Source organism: Narcine bancroftii, chromosome 5 (genome assembly GCF_036971445.1).
Source record: "Narcine bancroftii isolate sNarBan1 chromosome 5, sNarBan1.hap1, whole genome shotgun sequence".
Lineage (NCBI taxonomy): Eukaryota > Metazoa > Chordata > Chondrichthyes > Torpediniformes > Narcinidae > Narcine > Narcine bancroftii.
The window spans coordinates 228194274-228222250 of NC_091473.1; the positions used below are offsets into that span (position 1 = coordinate 228194274).

The following is a 27977-nucleotide window of genomic DNA, read 5'->3' on the forward strand; positions in this document are numbered from 1 at the left end:
ATCCAAATTAATGTTACTGGTATTAGGAGAGGAAGATGTTCAGGAACTGGAATCTCCATTTACAGATTTTGAAATTAAGGAAGCCATACAGGAAATGACAAACAGAAAGTCCCCAGGGGATGACAGATTTTCTGTGGAATTTTATACATTTTTTAATGATGATTTATCTACTGTATTTGGAGATGTGTTACAATAAGTTACTGAAGATCAGGTGTTGCTGCAATCTTGTTCAAGTGCTTTAATTACTGTAATTCTGAAAAAAGATAGAGATCCATTATAAGTATCTTCATATAGGCCTATTACATGTAGATTATAAAATTATAGCATAAGTGTTAGCTAATAGACTTGCTAAGTATCTACCTAAGTTTATGCATGCTGACCAAACAGGTTTTATTAAGAATAGGAGTACATCAGATAATATTCTTCGATTGATTACATTAGTCAATGCACCATCCTATGGTGGTTGCATTAGATGCAGAAAAGGCCTTTGATAGGATTGAATGGGATTTTTTATTTTAGGTGTTAGAAAAGTTTAAATTTGGCCTTTTTTTTATTGGTTGGGTTAAAGCTTTATATACAAACCGTAGGGTTTGACAAATGGTCAGGTTTCTTTACCATTTAAGCTGACTCATTCAACTAGGCAGGGCTGCCCATTGTTACCAGCCTTGTTTGCATTGGCTATTGAACCGTTGGCTCAGACTATTAGGCAGAATGATGAGATTAGAGGGATGAAGGTTATGAATGAAGAATATAAGATTAATTTATTTGCTGATGATGTTTTGATATATTTGACAGAACCGGAACAGTCGTTGAAACAGTTGCAAGAGTGTTTGTTGAAATTTGGAGAATTATCTGGATACAAAGTTAATTGGGATAAGAGCGAAATTTTACCAGTTGGAGTAGGTGATTATTCTGAATTTTAAAATATAAAATTAAAGTGGACAGATAAAATTAAATATTTGGGTGTGATTGTAGATGCCAATTATCAGTAATTGTATCAGTTAAATTATGTTCCTATATTAAAAAGGATTACAGCAGATTTGATTAAATGGAAAGATCCTCCATTAACTTTGATTGGTCGGGTCAATTATATTAAAATGAATATTTTTCCCCGAATTCAATATTTATTTCCGTCAATACCATGTTCACTTTCAAAGGGTTTTTTTCAGGATTTGAATAGAGCAGTGCGGGAGTTTTTATGGAAAGGTAAATTAGCTCGAGTGGCATTGCATAAACTAACATAGGTGGACTTCAGTTACCATATTTTCAAAATTATTATGAAGCAGCTCAGTTGAAATTTATTAGTAGATTGATGGAATTGGATCAACCCCCTAGCTGGGCTAGAGTGGAAATGGCTTGTATTTCTGAAGTTGAGGTACATCAATTTACATTTTGTTGGAATTTGAATTTGTTGCGGGAATGTAATATGCCGGTATTGAAACATTTGTTAAAGATCTGGACTTGAAGAAATATGGTCTTAGGTTCAAAAGGCAAATTATCAATTTTAACTCGATTATATAATAATCAGCTTTTCAATGTTTAATAATCATTTAAAGGGTTGGGATTCTAAGGGTATAAAGACAATACAGGACTGTTTTGAAGAAGGACAGTTTCTTTCTTTTAATCAATTGAGGGAATGATTTGATATATCTGTAAATTCTCACAAAGATAAGCATATACAGAGCCGTTGTCATACCCACACTCCTGTTCGGCTCCGAATCATGGCACCACCTACGGCTCCTAGAACGCTTCCACCAGCGTTGTCTCCGCTCCATCCTCAACATCCATTGGAGCGCTTACATCCCTAACGTCGAAGTACTCGAGATGGCAGAGGTCGACAGCATCGAGTCCACGCTGCTGAAGATCCAGCTGCGCTGGATGGGTCACGTCTCCAGAATGGAGGACCATCGCCTTCCCAAGATCGTGTTATATGGCGAGCTCTCCACTGGCCACCGTGACAGAGGTGCACCAACGAAAAGGTACAAGGACTGCCTAAAGAAATCTCTTGGTGCCTGCCACATTGACCACCGCCAGTGGGCTGATAACGCCTCAAACCGTGCATCTTGGCGCCTCACAGTTTGGCGGGCAGCAACCTCCTTTGAAGAAGACCACAGAGCCCACCTCACTGACAAAAGGCAAAGGAGGAAAAACCCAACACCCAACCCCAACCAACCAATTTTCCCCTGCAACCGCTGCAATCGTGTCTGCCTGTCCCGCATCGGACTTGTCAGCCACAAACGAGCCTGCAGCTGACGTGGACTTTTTACCCCCTCCATAAATCTTCATCCGCGAAGCCAAGCCAAAGGAAAGAAATTCTTTGTTTGTGTATTATCAACTCAGAGCCTTGGTAAAAGATAATTTTGGTAGAGAGATGAGTTTACCTATATTGATGAGATTTGAATCTTTGATTTCTTCTATACCAAAGAAGGGTTATGTTTCAGTTATGTATCAGTTGTTACAGGATAATATGGATAAACCGGACTGGGAAAAATCTAAACTTAAATGGGAAAGCGATTTAGCACTTATTTTCCCTAAAGATGATTGGGCAGATATGTGTCATGATGGTGTAACTAAATTGACTAATGTAAGATATGGAATGATTAATTATAATTTTTTTGCATCAATTATATCTGACTCCGGAGAAATTGAAAAAATAAGGATTTAGTAATTTGGATTCTTGTTTCAGATGTGGCTTATGTACTGGAACTATTTTTACATGCTGTTTGGTCTTGTATTAATGTACAACCTTTCTGGGAAGGAATTAAGGTAGTTTTGGAAAAATTGTATAAAATTAAATCACCATTAGATGCATCGTTTTTTTTGTGGGGACTGGGGTTGGATAAATTTCAAATTGCTTTTGTACATTTAGTGTTATCAGTAGCACGAAAATGTGTAGCTAGTCCCTGGAAGGATAATATAGAGATTAATATAGCACTTTAGCATACTGAATTGAAAGCTTGTATTGTTATGGAAAAAACTTACATGATAATAATTTTTTTTGTTGATAAATGGTCTCCTTATTTGGAGTACATGCATTTAGATATATTTTGAATTGTTACTAATACTTATAATTTTTTTTAATTTATATCTTTGGCTTCCCTTAAGGGAGCTGGCTGATTGGGTGGGTGGGGTTTTTGTTTTTATGGTTTTTTTTAAGGTTTTTTCATTTTGCTGTCTTTATTTTTATTTCTGTAAAATTAATTTCTGATTGTATGTTATGTTTTTTAAATTATCTTTGAAATAAAGTTTGAGAAAAAAAACATAGACCTTTGACAAGTTCCCACATGGGAGGTTAGTTCAAAAGGTTAAGACATTAAGTTTCCATTGGAGAGGTTGTAAACTGGATTAGAAATTGGCTGTTTGGAAGAAAAGACAATGGTAGTTGATGGTTGCTTCTCATACTGGAGGCTTGTAACAAGTGCTGTGCCTCAGAGATCTGTGTTAGGACCATTGTTGTCTGTTGTCTATAATCAATGATCTGAATGATAATGTGGTAAATTGGATCATCAAATTTGACAGTTTGGTGTGGGAGTTATTACTGGAGGTTTCCAGGTCTGAAGTAATTATTTTGTATTGGCTTTAAATTGGTTTCCCATTGTACATCATCACAGCAAAATATTGTACACAAACAAAGATTTTACAGATATATCAAATCGTTCCCTCAATTGATTAAAAGAAAGATAGAAAGTGTTGTGGAAAGTGTTGTGGACAGTGAGGGAGATTTTCAAAGCTTGTAGAGGGATCTGGACCAAATGGGAAAATGGGTCAGAAAATGAGTTTAATGCAGAGAAATGTGAGGTGATGCATTTTGGAAGGACAAACCAGTAAATGGTAGGACACTGAGGAGTGTAGAGGAGCAAAGAGATCTGGGAAAACAGATATACTGTTCCCTGAAGTATTGAGTTGGGATGTTTTGTTGAAGTTGTTTGAGATATTGATGAGGCAAAATTTGGACTATTGTGTGCAGTTCTGGTTGCCTTACTTCAGGAAGGATATAAAGAAGTTTGAGAGTGTGCAGAGAAGATTTACTAGGATGTTGCCAGATCTTCAAGAGTTGAGCTACTTGGAAGAATTAGGGGAAATTTGATAGAGGTTTTCAAGATTATGAGAAGTATAGACTAAGTGCATGAGAGTAGACTTTTCCTACTTAGATTGGGGGAGATAAATGCAAGGGGTCATAGTTATGAGCTGAAGGGGGAAAAGTTTAGGGGGAATATTAGGTGAAAATTCTTCACTCAAAGTGGTGGGATTGTGGAATGGGCTGCTTTCTGATGTGGTGAATGAGGGCTCAATCGAGTTTTAAAAATAGATTGGATAGATACATGGGTGGGAGAGGTCTGGAAGGTTCTGGAGTGGGAGCAGATCAGTGAGATGAGTGAAATAGTGGTCCGTACAGAGCAGAAGAGTCAAATGGCCTGTTTTCTATGGTTCTATTACTAAATTAAATGAGCATAGTGAAATATTGGATGTAGGGCAGCAATGGTGGATATGTCAGATGCTTGACCACATTCATCTTTGTAAGAGGTGTTGCTCATGTTCATTAGAAACATTGGCATTTCTCAGTTTCATGTGCCTGGTGGTCAGAATTACCAGAGCAGATAGGGAATTAATTAGCTTCCTGTCTGTTCCAAGTGTCTTGAATCACTCCCCTCTGCTAATGCACCTGTCTTTCAATTCTGCAATAAGTAGCCATCCAACTATAAAAATACAATTAATGGTTTAAATTCCAACCTCAGGTGACCCTGATTTGCTTCATGTAGTTTTTAATTTGACAGTTTGGGGTGGGAGTTATTACTGGAGGTTTCCAGGTCTGAAGTAATTATTTTGTATTGGCTTTAAATTGGTTTCCCATTGTACATCGTCACAGCAAAATATCGTATTGAACGAGAGTGCATTTGGCATCAATTTAAATCCAGGACTTTGATTTGCATTTGGAAGCAGCACACTTTATTGAGCAATTATCATATGAGAAATTAGCACAAGGAAATTGAACAAATGTCTTCTGGTGATTGCTTTATCACAGCCAGTTTTCTACTCTGATAGCAGGCACTTTTCTACATCTGCCTGCTAAAGATAAGGGCCAGAATTTATTCAAGATGAGGTCCCCATTATCATGCATATCATCGGTATAATTTGTTTACATCAAGGAAATTCTTTTGTTAGAGAAAACTGAAGTGTAACATTGATTTCATGGATATCTTCAAGATCTCATGACAACAGGGCATGGCACCCATCTGTTTCAAATAGACCTCACAGTGCCCAAGAAGAGTGTGGTAACCTGCATAAATGATTACCAACTAGTGGCACTCACTTCCACAGCGATGAAGTGTTTTACAGGCTGGTGTTGAAGCATATCGGCTCCCATCTGAGTGACGACATTGTTCTGTTTCAAAATGCCTCTTGCAGCAACAGGTCTATGGCAAATGCTATTTCACTGGCTCTACACCAAACCCTGGAAGACCTCGAAAACAAAAAAGCAGGTTGTCCTTTAATGACTACTGTTTAACATTTAATAAAACTAATCAGCAAACTCCAAGACCTAGACCTCAAAACCCCACTGTGTAATTAGATCTTGGATTTCAGATCTCCATCGGTGAGGATTGGTAAGAATTCACAATCTCCATCAGTACCAGTGCACCACAGAGCTGTGTACTTAGCCCCCTACTGTACTTGCTTTACACTAATGACTGTGGCTCAGTGCAACAACAACATGACTTCCAAATTTCCTGATGATACCACAGTAATGGGCTATAAAAAAAGGGCTGATAATTCAGCATATAGGATTGAAAACTACTGCCCAGTGATACTGATCTGTATCATTATGAAATGCACAGAGTGGTGATTGAACGTATCATAGCACATCTCACAGAGATGCTGGATTTGTTTCATTTCACTTACAGACAGATCTATTCTAAGATCAATGCTATAGCTTTGTCTCTACACTCCATTCCGACCCACCTGGAGAACGACTCCTCATCTGCTGAGCTGCTGTTCATTGACTTCAGCTTGGCATTTAATACAATCATATGCCAGATGCTAGTGGAGAAGATGTCCTCGCTGGGACTCAACACCCCTCTCATTAACTGGATTCTGGACTTTCCAACAGAAAGACTGCAGTCTGCCCAAGTTGGCAGCAGGACATTGAGCACGCTTAGGCTGAGCACTGGTACACCTCAGGGCTGTTTGCTCAGTCCACTCCTGTTCACATTTTTCTTGATTCCAAATCCATCTCATTACATTGTGGCTGAAGCATTTGTGCCGAGTTTGATCATTTGTATCCGATACAACTCAAGGAAAATGAAAGTTGATCTGTTCTCCATCTTCCATAACTAGCCAATGGTCAGCAACTTGCATTCTGTCTCAGTCAAATGTTAGCATTCTATTAATTATTTCAACTGCTAACATTAAATTCCTTTGCAATCTTTCCTTTCAATCATTATTTTGTCTTCTCTCTCGTTCTACTTGCTCCACCTTTTGGGACCAAAAGTCACCAGCATTTTGATTTTTCTGTTTCAGTTGTTTTTCAAATACAAATTACAAAAGCCCACTTTTTAGAGTTTGTACAATTAAACCCTTCTAATTCTCCCCAAAGTTGCTTTTATTTTTTTTGTAATGTTTTTCCTCTTCTATCTCCCATGTCTTCGTATCTCCCTTAAAAAGACCAGTCGAGGGCACAGCTCATTGTTGGGTTTATTTATTTTTTGCACCTGCATTGGTAGTTTAGTTCAATTTAATCCATTTGGGGAAAAAAAAGTTTTAAATAGACCAGTATATTTAATTTCCAGTGGCATTTAAATTATTTACACAACTGTTATACAAAATTCATGTTTCAGGTTTGCAAAGAACCTTTCACCGGACAAAATCAATGTCAGTACACTTAAAGGGGAAGGTCAACTGACAAATCTGGAGCTTGATGAAGAAGTGCTGCAAAATGTGCTGGATCTGCCCACGTGGCTGGCTATTACCAGAGTGTACTGCAACAAAGCAGCCATCAGGGTAAGTTGAATCTATTGGACCCTTGTCTGCATGGCTTATATACCCTGTCATTGAAATAGAAAGATGAATAATTCTGAGCAAGGAAAACAGAAACTGGAGATTGTGAAACTGTGAGCAAACAGTGAAGCTGTTAGAGAACCTCTATTCACTACTCCATCACCTGTTTTTACCCCAGCTTCTTTCACTCTTTATGTATATAATATCACCCCTTTATTATTTCAGTCTTGATAGAGGCCTGACACGTTGATTGCTGCCCGGCTGGCTGAGTTCCTCCAGCAGCTCATTGTTCGCCAACTCTGTCATTGACTGTTTGTTTAAACGGATGTCAAATTAACTGGACTTCTGTGAGTGCTGGCCAAGTTGAGACTATGGCCTGCTGGAAATTGATCTTGTAACAGCAAAATGGCATGGGAGAATTGATTATATAGAGTTTCATCTGGATTCTCATTGGCATTGTAAGCAGCTGGGGCTATTGAATATTGTCTTTCATTTTAACTTTTGATATTATTATTCGTAGAATGGGAATTTGCAATAGTTCATGTGCATAGTGAAGGCAAAAAGAGTCCTCTTATGGCAAGTGGTAATGAACATTTTTTGTTTTTGAAGATAAGTTTTATTGAACCTTCAAAGGAGCTTTGAAAGCATGCATTGCTGGATTAAAAGAAACCTGATCCTTGGAAATGTCCTTCAGTTTTTTCATATACCTGTATGCATTCTTCCCAAATGAAAACAATATCAAAAATGCTAAAGCCTAGATGAAGGGGTTAACTTTAATATGCAGCATATTAAAATTTTAAACTTGCAATATCATTAAAGTAGCTGACTTTTGAACTTGTCGCTTGTAGAAAATTAAATAGGTTAATTCCATTAATGTTATAATTTGTGTTTTAGGGGTTTTTTTTTTTTGCACCTGTTAAAATAAATATGCATCATATTTCGATCCTGATTCATGTCTGGGAATAATTTTACCTTGTGTATTTGCTGAAAAATATCTCTTTGAAATTAGTTGGAAGGTGAATTCTATAAATCAGTTTGCTTTAAAATCTGGAACAGGCAGAATGCTCCTCATGGCACTTTATTTAACAAGCTAAATTGTTGTTTAATTCAGATACAATGGACTAAGCTCAAGACTCATCCCATTTGTCTGGTAAGGTTGATTTCTAGTTTTTCTTTATTCTGCCTGAGAAACAATGTTCAATATTGCTAAATTATACGTTATGAGGTTGATGTTAATTTCACTATTGACTGAGAAATGTGCTTTTACTCTCCATACCAAGGTACCACAACACACTTTTGTTGTTCATATTGCAAAAGGTTTGGATTGATATCAAAATTGAAATCCAATTAGAGTGTTTACCTTTTAATTTGTGACCGAAGTAATTTCTTCTGGTAGTAGGTAATAAAAATTAATGGCCAAGTTGAGAAGGTTAAAAAAAATTATGTCACATCCTACCTTGATTCGGGTTCAACCCCAAAATGTTGGTTATATATCTTTATTTTATTGAGATAAAGTACATAGTTTGAACTGCTGAGTTTCTCCAGCATTGTGTTTTTACTTCAATCATGGTGTCTGCAGACTTTTGTATTTTACTCTTGCATCCTGCTAGGTTGTTATTTCTTATCACCTAAATGAATCTTCCTAAGATTAAATATTTTTACAAAAGTCCATTTGGTTTCAAAGAAGGACAATGTTGGCTCTGCACCAGATGCTTCTATTCCTCTAAAATAGTAACCTTTGACATCCACCGGTTGTGGCTCACGTCATTTCCAGCCTACAACTTGCCAGTCTGCCAGAGATCCACAGTCGATACCCTCTCCTTCACTCTCCACTGAGATCAAGAGCACCTGCATGTCAAGGACACGTATGAGAGACAATTATTAAAAGAGTACATTTCTGCCACCAAGAACCTAGTCAAACTCATTCCTAGGCCACAATGTCCCCTCTGCAACTGGATCTTTGAATTCCTGTCCAGCAGTGAAGATGTGTAACAGCATCTCAGTGATGCCAATTAACATAGGCGCTCCCCAAGGATGTGTACTCAGCCCCCAACGATTTTTTTTTCTCTACATGCACAATTAGACAGTGAAATGCCATTCCAACTTCATCTACAAATTTGACAATATCGCCATATGAGTATACCAGGTGTTAAATAAGAGTTGGAATAAAGGAAAGAAATTGAAAATCCAATGGCGTGGAGTTGATGTAACCTCTAACCTCTCTATAAGATGAAGGAGGTGATCATTGACTTCGAGAGGCAGAAGAGTGTATATTTCTGTCCATGTTAATGGCACTGAAGTTGAAATAGTAGTTGGCTTCAACTTCTGAGGAAGAAATGATCTCCAATGACTTGTCTTGGAATAAGCACATCAACATGATGATCAAGAAAGTGCACCAAAGCCTCCTGTCCCTTAACAACTACTGCAGATGTATCATTGAAAGTGTACATACTGGATGTATCATATGGGACCTGCTTTGCTCGATTGGAACAAACTACAGATGTTTGTAAATTTATCTGAGAGCACAATTAAAACTTCCTCCATGAACTATATCTACATCTCCCACTAGCAAGGAAAGGCAGTTAACATACTGAAAAAAAAATCACACACCCAGTTAGAGGGCTGAAGAGTATGAAGGCACATACCAATGGGCTTGCATACAGTTTCTTTCCTGCAGCCATTTATCTCTTCTTCTTTGGCTTGGCTTCGCGGATGAAGATTTATGGAGGGGTAATGTCCACGTCATCTGCAGGCTCATTTGTGGCTGACAAGTCCGATGCGGGACAGGCAGACACGGTTGCAGCGGTTGCAAGGGAAAATTGGTGGGTTGGGGTTGGGTGTTGGGTTTTCCTCCTTTGTCTTTTGTCAGTGAGGTGGGCTCTGTGGTCTTCTTCAAAGGAGGTTGCTGCCCGCCGAACTGTGAGGCGCCAAGATGCACGGTTTAAGGCGATATCAGCCCACTGGCGATGGTCAATGTGGCAGGCACCAAGAGCTTTCTTTAGGCAGTCCTTGTACCTCTTCTTTGGTGCACCTGTCTCGGTGGCCAGTGGAGAGCTCACCATATAACATGATCTTGGGAAGGCGATGGTCCTCCATTCTGGAGACGTGACCCATCCAGCGCAGCTGGATCTTCAGCAGCGTGGATTCGATGCTGTCGGCCTCTGCCATCTCAAGTACTTTGATGTTGGAGATGAAGTCTCTCCAATGAATGTTGAGGATGGAGCGGAGACAATGCTGGTGGAAGCGTTCTAGGAGCCGTAGGTGATGCCGGTAAAGGACCCATGATTCGGAGCTGAACAGGAGTGTGGGTATGACAACGGCTCTGTATATGCTAATCTTTGTGAGGTTTTTCAGTTGGTTGTTTTTCCAGACTCTTTTGTGTAGTCTTCCAAAGGCGCTATTTGCCTTGGTGAGTTTGTTGTCTATCTCGTTGTCGATCCTTGCATCCGATGAAATGGTGCAGCCAAGATAGGTAAACTGGTTGACCGTTTTGAGTTTTGTGTGCCCAATGGAGATGTGGGGGGGCTGGTAGTCATGGTGGGGAGCTGGCTGATGGAGGACCTCAGTTTTCTTCAGGTTGACTTCCAGGCCAAACATTTTTGGCAGTTTCCACAAAACAGGACGTCAAGCCATTAGGCTCCTGAATAAACCCCGTAATAATGCCTTCATCATGCTTGGTGCTAATTGATCTTCCCTTTCATTGTAATCCTTTGTGAATGGCTGTATGTAATGCCAGCGATAAACTGTTGGCGTTTTTGCTGAAGGTTACAAGATATTTTGTGACAAATAAATTTAAAACTTAATCCCCAAATCATTTTATGTAATATGTTAAAATAAAATCCAGATTAATTGTGACAAGGCTTCATAAATCAATTGTATCAGAACCTTGGGATTCAATTGCATTTGAGCATTTTCAAAATTGTTTTTCATTTTTTTCTGTAGTTCCTTGATAAAGTGGAGGTGGAGATGAGGACCTGTGAAGAACCTCGTCCTCCGAATGGGCCATCTCCAATTGCCATTACAGCAGGTCAAAGGTTAGTATGCATGATTGATTATACGAATATGGAGGTAAATCAACTTATGGAGAATAACTGATGCCTGTGACTCTTCAATTGGATATGTCAGCTTTGCATTTACACTGTTTCTTTGCATGCCTCAGATATATGCCATTAAAAATAACCTTAAGACCTTGTGCACTTGACTGCAAACTGAGTCAACCTGTGGATACTGAGCTACCAAGAGTGAAGAGCTAGATCGTGTAAATCTAAAGTATTGACTTAAAAGACTTTGAGTGCTCTTTCCCTCAGCCACCCCCCACCCTGCCCCCAATACTGCAACAGATCTTCAGCTTGAATTTTCCTGACAATAACTGGAATAAACAAAATAATATTTCATCCTAAGTATGATGTCTCTGATGAAGAAATGTTCAAGAGCTATTGACTTTGATCAACCAAGTTGTCTGCTCATTTTGGCAAAAAACATTATGGACGAGTCATATTTTGTGGCTGGTGGAACTAAGCAGAGCCTGAGTATGTTGCAGCTATTGACTCATCAAAGCCTCTGCTCCATCAGAAAGCAAAAGCCCGGAGCATAATGGAATACCCTCAGCCTTGAAGACCACTGCTTCAATATTTGAGACCCAAAGCACATCTTGAATGCTTATTCCCTCTAATAGTCACATCACTGTTGCAAAGTTTGCTATTTATAAAATGGTGTGCAGAAATTCAAGGCGCTTTCAACTGCACCTCCTGAATTTGGGTGAAGAGAGCAGGCACATGGTAACCGCACGTGCAAATTCTCTTCTCTTACAATATTATTTAGAAATTCATTTTCATGGGCAAAATCCCAAATTTCTACCATATCTCTTGTTGCAGTGTGCAGCACAGTTTATTTTCTGTCTCTATGGCAAGAATATGGGTTTGCACAACTTCAAGGGCCAAAGGGCTTGTACTGTGCTATAGTGTTCTATGTTCATATTGAAATGTGATGAATGTGGATGAAGTGGGGTAAGCAAGCAGGGTTGAAGGCAAACCCCTGCCACCTGGCTCTCCTGTCCATTCTGGTCACTAATGTCTGCTCCCTGGGGAACAAAATGGACAACATCTGACTCCGGAGGTCTTCTCAGCATGAGTACAGGGACTGCTGTGCTTTGGTATTCACAGAAATCTGGTTCAGTGACAGGGTCCAGAATGCCACCATCCAGCTAGATGGCAGACGGAGATGCTGCTTTGTATGTGAAGTCCAAGGTGGTGGCCTGTGTGTCTACATCAACACAAAATGATGCAAGGACTCTGAATGAGTCTTCAGTCACTGCTCAAAGCTGGAGGAATTTGTGACAGTCTGATGTAGACTTTTATATACTGCAGGAATTGACCATAGTCCTCCGAGTTGCAGCATACTCCCCCCACCAACACTAAAGAGGCAATTTGGGAACTGTATGAGGCTATAAACAAACTGCAGACCGCACACCCTGACAGTCTGATCTTTATCACTAGGGATTTCAACTAGGGGAACCTCAAGTCAAGGCTATCTAAATTCCATTAGCATGTGGACTTTAATATGACAGAGGCGAACATGTTGGACCTTGTGTATATGAACACTTATGATGCATAAAGGGCAGAGCCCTGACCTCGCCCTGGATACTCAGACCACATCTCTGTAATGCATACAGACCGGTTATCAGATGCTCCAGACCAGTCCAGAAGCAGGTGAAAACCTGGCCAGTGGGACCAACTCATGCACTTCAAACACATTCTGATGCTAAAGTTAAATATTTACTGCTCAGGAAGGTTCTTGTTGGTTTCAGAGAGAGAGATTTGTTGCTCGTTTGACACACACAATCTGATTTTCCTCGATCAGTACTTCATGGATTTTCCCAAATAATAACCTCTTCTTCCAGGTCACCACAGAGTTCCTCTTATTTCGGGAGAAACACTCAAGCCAGCCATTTCCTCTTGTAAAGACCACAAGGGTTTTTCCAATAGGCTGAACTCAGAACTCAACCCATCTTCAAAATGAGTTTCAAACAAGCTTCCAAAAGCCACTGCAGAAGTTGGTTCTCTCTCTCCCTCCCTCCCCCCCCCACCCTCCCTCCTTCAGAGAAGAATCCTGTTTGGTCTTGTTCTCTCTGCCAAGAATGCACTTGCAGAAGCGAATGAAGAGCTTTGGAATCATCATTCAGGTGGCAGCCATGAAAGTGCTGCGCTGCCCACCCGAAAGGGACAGCTGCACAGGAGGCACCTCAGAGTGCACTCCGGCTCCTGTCCACTGTAGCTGTACTCCTGCCCACTGACGTGATGTCATTTGAAGTGCGAAAAAGGAGAGGTAAAAGGAACACAGGATTATGGTGGACCTGGATAATTTCAGCCTTTCTCTATGTTCAGAACGAGATACCCTGCCTACACACTGTTTCCAAATTCGCGCCAAGCATCTCGGACTAACGACGTCACTGTGACGTTATCGCTCTTAGAGTAGCAAACTGCAAGCAGACAGATTGCCAGCACTGGAATCAGTTTCTGCCTGGGCATCTGTTGCTTTCAAAACAATAATCCATTACTCCACAGCATCAGTCTAATTAACATCTACTTGTGAAGTCTCCATCAGCATTCTTCAATGTTTCTGTAAATTCACTGTGGACTTGACCACTCTCCTTATGCATAGCTCTTGCATTTTAAATGTGTTGTTTATTGTTTGTGGAGATCTATACTAACCATCCCCCCACCCACAATCTCTTTTAAAAACATTAATATATAATATAAAATATAATATGCCTCGTCATACTCCTGATGAGAATAGCTGATTTAGATTATATGACATGGGAGTAGAAATTTGTTATTCAAGCCCATCAGACATAAACTGATCCATTTTCACACTGAACTTTTGATCCCTTGGCTAATCAAGAACTTATCTATCTCAGACTTAAATAGACCCAATGACCTGGCTTCCACAACTGCCTAAGGCAATAAATTCCACAGATTTACCACCCGAAGCATTTCTTGAAGGCAGACAGCCTTCATTTCTGAAGTTGTGCTCTCTTATCCTAGACTCTAGGCCATTTCAGATAGCCAAAAAGTTGAGATGTAAAGGCGGAGAAACTTCACTAAAACGCATAATCACTTACCTTTCTGAATGTGCGGAGGTGGTCTCTGAGCCGCATATTCCAATCCCTCTCTGAGAGGGATAATCTCTGCACCGTAGCCCTCCGCCGATCAATCTGAATGTACAGCCGCGCTAACCAGCTGTTTAGGGATGAGCTGATGATGCTTTCAGTCCGCGACCCATCTCTTCACTCACCCCTCTCCTATCAAGTCAGGGGAAGCGGGGGCCAGAGGGGTGGCAGGAGCCATTGATGGCACCTGGCGGGGCGGTATAGATAGGGAAGATGGCCATTGGTCTGCTACACATTGATGACAGGTGGCGCCACGGCACCAGTTTCCCCATCATCGGATCCGAAGGGCGCTGCGAGGCGCCTCTGGGTATGAATGGGACGCTGGAGAAGTGTTTTAGGGCTGCTGTCTGAAAGGTAAGTTCCCATTTTTCTATCTGCTCTGTAGCCAGTCTCAAGGCAGAGGCTCGACATGAAATGGCCTTCTGCCATCATGGGAAAAATCCATTCTATCTCTATTCTGTCCATGCCTTTCAACATTCAAAATGATGAGATCCATCCTCCATCCTCTGAAATTTCAACAAATGCAGGCCAAGAATTGTCAAACACTCCTCAAATGATAATCCTTTCATTTCCGGAATCATCCAAGGGAACCTCTTTTGAACACTCCCCAATGTCAGCACATCTAACCTTAAATGAGGAGTCAAAACTGCACAGAATACTTCAAGTGAGGTCTCATGAGTGCTTTATAAAGTATCAACATCACAACCCATGTTCTTTTTTTTTTCTATTCCTCTTGAAATGAATGCCAGCATTGCATTTGCCGCCATCACCACCATCTCAACATGCCAAGCTTACCTTTGAATGATCGTACACGAGGACTCTCCGGTCGGTCCCTTTGCATCTGGTTATTTTCAATTTTATCCCCATTTTTTAAAAAAAAATAGCCTGCCTCTTTACCTTTTCTCCAAAAGTGCACAACTGTACACTTTCCGAAACATTTGCGACTTTACAGTTCAGATATTCAACTTTAAAATTTACTGCAAAACTTTTAGTCACATAACATTGGTTTTCTTGTAATTAATTGATAATTTGTACAATAAAAAGCCTCCATGAACGGAATTGACAAAAATTCAATTCAAAGATTACCGCAGCAGCCCTTCCCACAGATCTTCCCAAAAGTGAGTAGAAACACTTCTAAATAACTTAAAATACTTTTGGCTATATAGTGGGTCGCTATAAGTATAAAAACTAAAACAATGTAACTTTTTAACAATTTAACTGCTGAACTGATGGAACAATGGTTAATGAAGGATAAATACTCCAATGGTTGAAGTACCTTGCACAAAATGATGATGGTGGTGGTGATGGTTGGAGGTTGATTATTCCAGTGCCAGGAAAATGTTGAGCTCTACAACTTGGAGTCCTTGGCTCACTCATCTTCAGTTCTTCATCAATGCCTTTGTTTTCACAGCTAGGTCAGAAGTGGGTATGTTTGTTGATATGTGCAATGATCAATCCCATTTACAACTCTTCAGCAAATGAACCCAACAAGCAGTAAGATCTCGACACAGTTTGAATAAATTACAACAAAATTTCCAAGAAAGCAGCATCCTTGTCTCTTTTTCCATCTTCTAGACTTTTGATATAAATATTGTCCACATCCTTTTTGAATATTTTATTTATGATTTTTCAGTCTCAAACTCAGTCATCATTATCAGTATCAATGTTAACAGGGTTAGCATTGACAACAATTTACAATTGTTCATTTTATGCAGTTTTTGCCGAGTTCAAGCTCTTTTTACTTCTCTTCCTCCCCAACCCCATATTCAACACGAGATGTTTAAGTGATCACAATTACACAGGACACTCAAGACATTCACAAGGAAGGGATGTCAGGATTTTGTGGGTTTGTCGCGGTAAGGCGGTCAGTGCCCAATCTGCTTTACTTTCTTGACTTTACCTGGTCTGGACGAATTGGACCCTCTGAGGGCCCCCCTCCCCCACAAACAGCTGAGGAGTAGACAGGTAAGGTGGGGCGGCAAGACACGACGGTGTACCTACAGTTGTGCTCCCATGAATTTTAAATATGGGTGCCAAATTTTTTTTGAAAGTATCGTATTTTTTTCTTTAAGTTGTATTAAGTCACAATTACCAGAAACTTCAATGGACCAGCCACAAAAGCAGGTCAGAGGCAGTGAATGACTTGCTTCCTTCTGACCCAAATTTTTCTGTAATGTGTGGCCCAAGTTGGGATGTGATGAAAGACTATGCACTTTTCTTGATGAGTGCAGTTCCAACAACTCTCCAGCTAAACTGCATTCAGGAAGAAGCAACCTGTTTGGTTTGTATACAGTTCATCCTGCAAGAAAAGTATGTTCTAATTCAAAATTAAAATGCATTTACTCATATTGGACTTCTAAACCAGAATCTCCACTTTCAAGGAGAATAAAAGCTTCAGGCACAAGAGGAGACTCATCTACATGTTGCACTCCACCCTGATGTCTTGAAAATGTATACCTGTACCTTCAAAGAACCTAAATCCTTGATCTCTCCATTAGCATTGTATGAATGCCACACTTCAAGATAATAGTTTGCTGTCATCTTCTGGTGAAAAACTGAGGATGATCGCTATATGCTGGTTGAGCCAGCAATGCCCAAATCTTATAAAAATAATAGAATAAATAGTGATTTTTTTTGGGGGGAGTCAGGGAGGGAATTATTGCAGAAATTTCAGCCGTTGCAGTTCAACTGAATGAACAGTCTGTCTTAACACACTGTCACTCATGACATTTTGTGCATTGCAATAGCCATCAATGCAAATTACCAGTGGTCAAAGCTGGCTGCACAGCAGATGACATTACTGGTCAAGGTTAGGCAAAGGAAACAAGGTTAGGTGCTGTACCATACTCATTGTCTGCGCAGGTAATGCAGTCATCGGAAAATATTATTACACATGCTTGAAAAAATCTTTAAGGATTTACTTGCACCACTGTCTGCAAATACACCTGTGTCACTACTTATACCAACACAGTATATTGTAAATTCTAGTGCTATATTTTAGAAAAATCAGTTAGAAGAATGGAGTCTTTGTGGAAGAAAAAGGGCAATCTTGAGGATAATGATGAGATGATTTATTGCAGCGATAAATTTATTCCATCAATCAGCCAATGACAACTTTGCCTGTATTCAACAATGAGTTGAGAAGTTCATGTGCAATGCCTCAAATGATGAAATGGATCCTGTTTGCAGTCACATCAGTGATTGGACTGATATGATTTGAGTCAATCGTCACAGTGGGTGTGGCTGTTACAGAAAATTTTGCATCCTGTCAAATATATGCTGTTCTGTATTTGCATACAAATAAATATCTTGTAGCTCAAGTATGATTAAGAGAGGGAGTGCCAGCATTTATTTAAAACTTCACAGGACGAACTATGCCATAGAATTTTCCATTTAAACATGTTCTGGAGCTATTCTCTGAGGTTCTGACTTACTGCACCTCTTTGTGGACTTGGCAGAGAACTAATTGAAAACAGAATGATTAGGAAGGGACTAAAGACTCCTCATTAACAACTTGCATTTTGTGAGATTGAAACTGGTGTGAATATTACTTGGCTTGCATCTGAAGTAAGGAACAAAAATGATATTACTTGGCTTGCATCTGAAGTAAGGAACAAAAATGATACCCAGTTATTACACACAAGAATTGCAGTTTATTCAGGAAATCCTGTTGATTACAGAAGCGAAAAATGCATCTGATTACTCCCATCTCAGTGCCTGAAGGCCATTGTTAACTTTGATTCTTAAAATTGATGATGTAAGAATTCAATGATGCTTGTAGCAGAATAAGATAGGCTGGTGAAGCAGGCATATGCATTTTTGTCTTCATTAACCAGGGTAGAGGAGTACTGATTTTGAACTGGGAGGTCTTGGTACAACTTCATAAAACTTGATTTTAGCTGCATCTGTCATGTGTGTGTGGTTTTATCCACCACCGATTTAGCAAGGACATGATTGTACCAGAGAGAGAGTTCAGAGGAGATTGACTAGGATGTTGAGGCAGAGGGAAGATCTGATGGAGATTTTTAAATTATATATATATATAAAAACAGATTTGAGAACAGATTTGCTCTCAGAGAGGGAGGGAGTGAGAGAGAATGAGACACAAAAATCAGTTCCAGAGGGACAAGCTGGCAAACTTTGGAAGGCTGCTTGGTCAAAGGAGAAGACTGGCGATCTGAAAGGTGACCTGAAAGAAAGAGGATCATCTGGAGAACTCTGAAAGGGGCAAGTTTCATCAGCAAGACTGATTGAGAAGGAATCAGTTGCGGATGTCCTGGAAAAGGAATCTCTCTCTGAAAACCAGCAAGAACCCTCCTGAGTGAGAATTGCCTCGGTCGAGTGAGGCAGGCGGAGGCCCCGGTCCGGACAGGGAGTGGGAGGCGGCCGCCCCAGTCCGGGCACAGGGAGAGCAGCAGCGGTCCGGGCGAAGGGTAGACGGCGGCGGCCCCGATACGGGCAGGAGCAAGGGGGAGACGGCGGCCCCGGCCTCGGTCGAGCGAGACAGGCGGAGGCCCCGGTCCGGACAGGGAGTGAGAGGCGGCGGCCCCAGTCCAGGCACAGGGAGAGCAGCAGCGGCCCCGGCCCCGGTCCGGGCGAAGGGTAGACGGCGGCGGCCTCGATCCGGGCAGGAGCAAGGGGGAGACGGCGGCCTCGGTCGAGTGGGGCAGGGGGAGGCCCTGATCCGAGCAGAGAGTGGGAGGCGGCGGCCCCAGTCCAGGCACAGGGTGAGCTGCGGCGGCCTCGGCCCCGGTCCGGGCAGTATGGACCGACCTAGGAGGGGAGGCAGGCCCCTCCAGCCCGGGTAAGAAACCTGCATAGGAGAAGGCCACTCCGATATAAAACCTACGACCCAAGGACCTCGCTGCCACGTCCCAGCTTGCTTGGCCACGGCACACGAACCATGGGTGTAAAGGGTGGGGCCAGTACTGCGCGCACTGCACTCCACCTAAAAGCTCCTTTGCGCAGGCCCGAGGACAGGTCCACGTCCTCCCCCTCCACGTCCTCCCCCTCCACGTCCTCCCCCTCCACGTCCTCCCCCTCCACGTCCTCCCCCTCCACGTCCTCCCCCTCCACGTCCTCCCCCTCCACGTCCTCCCCCTCCACGTCCTCCCCCTCCACGTCCTCCCCCTCCACGTCCTCCCCCTCCACGTCCTCCCCCTCCACGTCCTCCCCCTCCACGTCCTCCCCCTCCACGTCCTCCCCCTCCACGTCCTCCCCCTCCACGTCCTCCCCCTCCACGTCCTCCCCCTCCACGTCCTCCCCCTCCACGTCCTCCCCCTCCACGTCCTCCCCCTCCACGTCCTCCCCCTCCACGTCCTCCCCCTCCACGTCCTCCCCCTCCACGTCCTCCCCCTCCACGTCCTCCCCCTCCACGTCCTCCCCCTCCACGTCCTCCCCCTCCACGTCCTCCCCCTCCACGTCCTCCCCCTCCACGTCCTCCCCCTCCACGTCCTCCCCCTCCACGTCCTCCCCCTCCACGTCCTCCCCCTCCACGTCCTCCCCCTCCACGTCCTCCCCCTCCACGTCCTCCCCCTCCACGTCCTCCCCCTCCACGTCCTCCCCCTCCACGTCCTCCCCCTCCACGTCCTCCCCCTCCACGTCCTCCCCCTCCACGTCCTCCCCCTCCACGTCCTCCCCCTCCACGTCCTCCCCCTCCACGTCCTCCCCCTCCACGTCCTCCCCCTCCACGTCCTCCCCCTCCACGTCCTCCCCCTCCACGTCCTCCCCCTCCACGTCCTCCCCCTCCACGTCCTCCCCCTCCACGTCCTCCCCCTCCACGTCCTCCCCCTCCACGTCCTCCCCCTCCACGTCCTCCCCCTCCACGTCCTCCCCCTCCACGTCCTCCCCCTCCACGTCCTCCCCCTCCACGTCCTCCCCCTCCACGTCCTCCCCCTCCACGTCCTCCCCCTCCACGTCCTCCCCCTCCACGTCCTCCCCCTCCACGTCCTCCCCCTCCACGTCCTCCCCCTCCACGTCCTCCCCCTCCACGTCCTCCCCCTCCACGTCCTCCCCCTCCACGTCCTCCCCCTCCACGTCCTCCCCCTCCACGTCCTCCCCCTCCACGTCCTCCCCCTCCACGTCCTCCCCCTCCACGTCCTCCCCCTCCACGTCCTCCCCCTCCACGTCCTCCCCCTCCACGTCCTCCCCCTCCACGTCCTCCCCCTCCACGTCCTCCCCCTCCACGTCCTCCCCCTCCACGTCCTCCCCCTCCACGTCCTCCCCCTCCACGTCCTCCCCCTCCACGTCCTCCCCCCTCCACGTCCTCCCCCTCCACGTCCTCCCCCTCCACGTCCTCCCCCTCCACGTCCTCCCCCTCCACGTCCTCCCCCTCCACGTCCTCCCCCTCCACGTCCTCCCCCTCCACGTCCTCCCCCTCCACGTCCTCCCCCTCCACGTCCTCCCCCTCCACGTCCTCCCCCTCCACGTCCTCCCCCTCCACGTCCTCCCCCTCCACGTCCTCCCCCTCCACGTCCTCCCCCTCCACGTCCTCCCCCTCCACGTCCTCCCCCTCCACGGCCCCCCCCTCCACGCCCCCCCCCTCCACGCCCCCCCCCTCAAAAGTTGCTCACAAACTCAAGCTAGCATGCTGGAACATCAGAACCATGCTAGACAAGGCTAACAGCCACCGACCTGAACGTCGGTCTGCCCTCATTGCACATGAACTCCTCAGACTTGACATCAACATAGCCGCTCTCAGTGAAGTCCGCCTGGCAGATGTAGGCAGCCTCCAAGAACGCGGCGCGGGCTACACACTCTACTGGTCTGGCAAGCCTTCGGATGAATGACGCCTATCTGGTGTAGGCTTCATGGTCAAGAGCTTCATTGCCTCCAAACTCGAAAACCTTCCGACAGGCCTCTCGGACCGAATCATGTCCATGCGACTCCCCCTTCAGAACAAGCGTCACATCACCCTCATCAGTGTCTATGCTCCAACCCTCCAGGCGGAACCAGCAGAAAAGGACAAGTTCTACACCGACCTGCGCAACCTCATCCAACGCACCCCTACAGCCGACAAGGTTGTCATCCTGGGCGACTTCAACGCTCGTGTCAGCAAAGACTCAGAAACCTGGCCAGGAATCCTGGGCAAGCATGGCGTCGGCAAGTGCAACGACAATGGGCGCCTCCTGTTGGAGCTCTGCTCAGAACAGCTGCTTGTCATTACAAACACCCTTTTTCAGCAGAGGGACAGCCTTAAGACCACCTGGATGCATCCCCGATCCAAGCACTGGCACCTCCTGGACTACATCCTGGTGCGAGAAAGTGACAAACGAGATGTGCTCCACACCAGGGTCATGCCTAGCGCGGAATGCCACACTGACCACCGGCTGGTTCGCTGCAAGCTCAACCTTCACTTCAAACCAAAGCCCAGGAACAATAAAGCCCCCAGAAAGAGGTTCAATGTTGGAAACCTGCAGTCAGACGAAGCGAGAGGAAACTTCCAGGCAAACCTCAAAGCAAAGCTCGACGATGCAACCCGCCTCACGGACCCGTCCCCTGAAACCCTCTGGGATCAGTTGAAGACTTCCATACTGCAATCCGCTGAAGAGGTACTGGGCTTCTCCTCCAGGAAAAACAAGGACTGGTTTGACGAAAACAGCCAGGAAATCCAGGAGCTGCTGGCAAAGAAGCGAGCTGCCCACCAGGCTCACCTTACAAAGCCGTCCTGTCCAGAGAAGAAACAAGCCTTCCGTCGCGCATGCAGCCATCTTCAGCGCAAACTCCGGGAGATCCAAAATGAGTGGTGGACTTGCCTCGCCAAACGAACCCAGCTCAGCGCGGACATTGGCGACTTCAGGGGTTTCTACGAGGCTCTAAAGGCTGTGTACGGCCCCTCACCCCAAGTCCAAAGCCCGCTCCGCAGCTCAGACGGCAAAGTCCTCCTCGGCGACAAGATCTCCATCCTCAACCGATGGTCAGAACACTTCCAATCTCTTTTCAGTGCCAACCGCTCAGTCCAAGATTCCGCCCTGCTCCAGCTCCCTCAACAGCCCCTAAGGCTAGAGCTGGATGAGATTCCCACCCTGGATGAGACATATAAGGCAATCGAACAACTGAAAAGTGGCAAAGCAGCAGGTATGGATGGAATCCCCCCAGAAGTCTGGAAGGCTGGCGGCAAAACTCTGCATGCCAAACTGCATGAGTTTTTCAAGCTTTGTTGGGACCAAGGTAAACTGCCTCAGGATCTTCGTGATGCCACCATCATCACCCTGTACAAAAACAAAGGCGAGAAATCAGACTGCTCAAACTACAGGGGAATCACGTTGCTCTCCATTGCAGGCAAAATCTTCACTAGGATTCTACTAAATAGAATAATACCTAGTGTCGCCGAGAATATTCTCCCAGAATCACAGTGCGGCTTTCGCGCAAACAGAGGAACTACTGACATGGTCTTTGCCCTCAGACAGCTCCAAGAAAAATGCAGAGAACAAAACAAAGGACTCTACATCACCTTTGTTGACCTCACCAAAGCCTTCGACACCGTGAGCAGGAAAGGGCTTTGGCAAATACTAGAGTGCATCGGATGTCCCCCAAAGTTCCTCAACATGATTATCCAATTGCACGAAAACCAACAAGGTCGGGTCAGATACAGCAATGAGCTCTCTGAACCCTTCTCCATTAACAATGGCATGAAGCAAGGCTGTGTTCTGGCACCAACCCTCTTTTCAATCTTCTTCAGCATGATGCTGAACCAAGCCATGAAAGACCCCAACAATGAAGACGCTGTTTACATCCGGTATTGCACGGATGGCAGTCTCTTCAATCTGAGGCGCCTGCAAGCTCACACCAAGACACAAGAGAAACTTGTCCGTGAACTACTCTTTGCAGACGATGCTGCTTTAGTTGCCCATTCAGAGCCAGCTCTTCAGCGCTTGACGTCCTGCTTTGCGGAAACTGCCAAAATGTTTGGCCTGGAAGTCAGCCTGAAGAAAACTGAGGTCCTCCATCAGCCAGCTCCCCACCATGATTACAAGCCCCCCCACATCTCCATCGGGCACACAAAACTCAAAACGGTCAACCAGTTTACCTATCTCGGCTGCACCATTTCATCAGATGCAAGGATCGACAATGAGATAGACAACAGACTCGCCAAGGCAAATAGCGCCTTTGGAAGACTACACAAAAGAGTCTGGAAAAACAACCAACTGAAAAACCTCACAAAGATAAGCGTATACAGAGCCGTTGTCATACCCACACTCCTGTTCGGCTCCGAATCATGGGTCCTCTACCGGCACCACCTACGGCTCCTAGAACGCTTCCACCAGCGTTGTCTCCGCTCCATCCTCAACATCCATTGGAGCGCTTACATCCCTAACGTCGAAGTACTCGAGATGGCAGAGGTCGACAGCATCGAGTCCACGCTGCTGAAGATCCAGCTGCGCTGGATGGGTCACGTCTCCAGAATGGAGGACCATCGCCTTCCCAAGATCGTGTTATATGGCGAGCTCTCCACTGGCCACCATGACAGAGGTGCACCAAAGAAAAGGTACAAGGACTGCCTAAAGAAATCTCTTGGTGCCTGCCACATTGACCACCGCCAGTGGGCTGATATCGCCTCAAACCGTGCATCTTGGCGCCTCACAGTTCGGCGGGCAGCAACCTACTTTGAAGAAGACCGCAGAGCCTACCTCACTGACAAAAGGCAAAGGAGGAAAAACCCAACACCCATCCCCAACCAACCAATTTTCCCCTGCAACCGCTGCAATCGTGTCTGCCTGTCCCGCATCGGACTTGTCAGCCACAAACGAGTCTGCAGCTGACGTGGACTTTTTACCCCCTCCATAAATCTTCGTCCGCGAAGCCAAGCCAAAGAATATTAAAAAAAAAATGGGTGGCTGATAATTATTATAGAGAGGGAAACACTTCCCCCATGTCATGGTCTGAATTGAGACTTTTGAAGAGATGACCAACAGAATTGAGGGCAGAGAGGTTGACAATGTCTTCAAAGACTTCAGTAGGACCTTGCATGGTAGGATGTTACTAAATGTTACATTGCATGGGATCCAGGGTGAGCTGGTTAATTGGATACAGAATTGAATTGGTGTAAGGAGCCAGAGGATGGGAGTGAAAAATCGTTGCTTCAAGTGGAGGCCTGTTACAAAGGGTTTCATGCAAGGTTTGCTATTGTTTGTCATTTATTGGTGATATACTGGACTGTGAAGAATGTTATCAAAGATTACACTAGGATATCAATGAGGAAAGTGGGCTTGGGGATAGCAAATGAGATTTAATTCGGGCAAGTGTTAGGTTTTGAACTTTGGTAGGCAGGACTTCCATGATGCATGGTAAGGCCTCAGTATTGTAGAACAGAAAGATACTTGAAAGAACAGGTACGTTATTCCATGAAAGTGGTGACATATAATTAAACTGAGTAATGAAGCAGCATTGAGAATATGACATTTGAGGATACTCATTCAAGGTGAGGTGGGGGGGGGGGGGGAGATTTAAAAGGGAGCTGAGGGTTCCTTCTTCACACAAAGTGAAGTGAATAAATGGAAAGAGCTGCCAGAGGAAGAGTAATAGCAGGGACAATTATATTCATAAGAAATTTAGACAGGTACCTGGATAGTCAAAGTTGATTAGGATATGGGCTGTTTTCAGGCAAGTGGGACTAGCCTGGTCAGTATGGACAAATTGGACAATGGACTTGTTTCTGTACTGTGGAATCTGATGACATGCTTGATGCAGTAGGGCTTGGGTTGATGGTGAAGAGTCAGGTGGAGAAGAAATTTGAGGAATATTGTTACCCAGAAGGGGTTGCAGTTCGGAATGCAATGTTTGCAAAGTTGATGGAAATGAACACTGTTGCAACATTTAAGAAGCAGCCAGATGAATACTTGAATGCCCAAGGCCTAGTATGATGCAAGTCCTGGGAAATTGATTGGAATAAATAGATCATTAATGATTATCATACATGTAGTTTGCCAAAGGACCAGTTTTTGTGCTGTATGAAAATTTGACTTTTATATATTTGTGTGAGGTAACTAAGACTGTTATCCCTTCCTCAAAAAATAACAGCATGAACAATTTTAATGTGATTAATTGGTTGAAGTTAATATTCTATTTGATCTTTCCATACAGAAAAGAAGAGCTTTAATTCTGACATTGCATTTCACCCAGATGGACCACTTAAAAATAATTGCCAGATATTGATTTGCTTTTGTAATCCTAATAGTTGGGGTCTTCAAATTTTACTAAGGCAATTATTTCAAGTTACCACGTATCTAAAATAATAAAATATTGCAATCTGTAATTATTCCAATGATACCTGATTTTTTAAGTTAGTTCGTGATTTATTAATCTCTTGAATTATGATCCAAGAGAAAAGTGAATTTTATTCAAATGGCTCAGTGGTGATATAGTTTGGAATTCTTCTTTCTTCTCTTTGGCTTGGCTTCGCGGACGAAGATTTATGGAGGGGGTAAAAGCATTTGTAAATATCCATACAAATTCTCACAATTTGAATGTATTGATAAACTGTTCTAAGACAGAAAATAGAAAAAAATGATTTTTTTCTATTTACTGTCTTAGCAGTATGATGCATGATGCTGTTTGAAGGATATGCGGTTAATCACTGAAGTAATTATTATGAATCATGCATAAGGATAGGTCTGGTCCTTGAGTTGAGATTCTGAATTGGAGAAAGGCCAATTTTGTGGAAATAAAGGATCTAGAAAGAGTAGATTGGGATATGTTGTTTTCTGGCAAGGATGTGTTCAATAATAAGTGGAAGGCCTTCAAAGGTGAAATTTTGAGAGTGCAGAGTTTTTATGTTCCTTTAAGGATTAAAGGCAAAGTTAGCAGGTATAGGGAACCTTGGTTTTCAAGGGATATTGACAATCTGGTTAAAAAGAAGAGAGGGGTATATAGGAGAAAAAGGCAACAAGGAGCTAATGAGGTACTAGAAGAATATAGAAAATGTAAGAAAATACTTGGGAAGGCAAAAAAGAAGACGTGTGAAGGTAAACCTGAAGGGTTTCTACAAGTACTGTATATTAAGACAAAAAAGATCGTAAAGGACAAAATATGCCACCCAGAAGTTAGAGTGGACATCTATGTGTGGAGCCCCATGAAATGTTACAAGCAAAAGTGTCACAGAACATATAGAAATTAAAGAGGAGAAGGTGCTTGCTGTCTTACAGTGAATAAAGATAGATAAATTCCCTGGGCCTGATATAATATTCCCTCAGACCTTGAGGGAGACTAGTGAAAAAAATTGCAGGGGCTCTGGCAGAAATATTTAAAATGCCCTTAGCCATGGGTGAGGTGCTGGAGGATTGGAGGGTAGCTTATATTTCCCCCTTTTTGTTTAAAACAAAAAAAAAAGGCTCCAAAAGTAATCCAGGAAATTACAGGCCAGTGAGCTTAATGCTAGTAGAAGGTAAATTCGTGAAGGGTGTTCTGAGAGATCAGATATACAAGTATTTGGACTGCCAAGGACTGATTAAAGGATAGTCAGTGTGGCTTTGTGTGTGGTAGGTCATGTTTAATGAATCTTGTGGAATTTTTCAAGAAGGTTGGCAAGAAAGTAGATGAAGGAAGGACTGTGGATGTTGTCTCCATGGACTTTAGTAAGGCCTTTGATGAAGTCCCACATGGGAGGTTAGTTCAAAAGGTTCAGACACCAGTTATCCAAGGAGAGGTTGTAAACTAGATTCAAAATTTGTTGAATTGGAGAAGACAGAGAGTGGTAGTGGATGATTGCTTCTCAGACTGGAGGCCTGTGATTAGTGGTGTTCCTCTAGGATCAGTGCTGGGACCATTGTTGTTTGTTGTCTATATCAATGATCTGGATGATAATGTGGTAAATTGGATCAACATGTTTGCTGATTACACCAAGATAGAAAGCATTGTGGATGGCGAGGAAGGGTTTCAAAGCTTGCAAAGGTATCTGGACCAACTGGAAAAATGGGTCAGAAAATGGCAGATGGAGTTCAATGCAGACAAATGTGAGGTGTAACATTTAGGAAGGACAAAAAAAGATTGGACAAACACAGTAAATGATAGGGCACTAAGGAGTGTGGAGGAAAGGGACCTGGGAATGCAGATACATAGTTCCCTGAAAATGGCATCACGGGTAGACAGGGTTGTAAACAAAGCTTTTGCCATTTTGCCTTCATAAATATTGAGTACTGGAGTTGGGATGTTATGGTGAGGTTGTATAAGACATTAGAGAGTCCAAATTTGGAGAATTTTGTGCAGTTCTCTTCACCAAACTATAGGAAAGATATCAGTAAGATTGCAAGAGTGCAGAGAAGACTTATTAGGATGTTGCTGGGTCTTCAGGAGTAGAGTTACAGGGAAAGATTAAACAGGTTAGGACTTTATTCCTTGGGGTGTAGAAGAATGAGGGGAGATTTGATAGAGGTTTGCAAAATTATGAGAGTTATAGACAGAGTAAATGTGAATAGGCTCTTTCCACTTGGATTAGGAGAGATAAATACAAGAGAACATGGCTTTAAGGTGAAAGGGGAAAGGTTTAGGTGGAACATAAGGGGGAACTTCACTCAGAGAGTGAAGCTGACATCTGATGTAAATGTGGGCTCACTCTTGTGTTTTAAAAATAAATTGGATAGATACATGGATGGGAGAGCTCTTGAGGTGATGGGCTGAGTGCAGGTCAATGGGACGAGTGGAATAATGTTTCAGCACAGACTAGAAGGGCCAAATGTCCAGTTTTCTGTGCTGTAGTGTTACATGCTATTTTTAGCATTTGAATAGAAACTGCAACTGGTTTGGTCCTTTCCTTGAAAATATGTTTGGGCTTGAATATGTTTGTGTCATTCATTGTAAGTTACTTGGGGTGGGGGGAGGG

General features: G+C 43.8%; 1 protein-coding gene across 2 annotated transcripts in view; it reads left to right on the forward strand.

Annotated features, from left to right (window-relative positions):
* The window catches only part of bltp3a (bridge-like lipid transfer protein family member 3A), a 129094-nt gene that overhangs the window by 15603 nt on the left and 85514 nt on the right, over nt 1-27977 (forward strand). For both annotated transcript variants that reach the window (XR_011358402.1, XM_069941566.1), the window contains exons 3-5: nt 6834-6996; nt 8105-8143; nt 10936-11027. Coding sequence is in view for 1 of the 2 variants with exons in the window: in XM_069941566.1 (XP_069797667.1) it covers nt 6834-6996; nt 8105-8143; nt 10936-11027 (294 nt within the window). In the remaining variant the exon portion in view is untranslated. The remainder of the gene's footprint in view (nt 1-6833; nt 6997-8104; nt 8144-10935; nt 11028-27977) is intronic.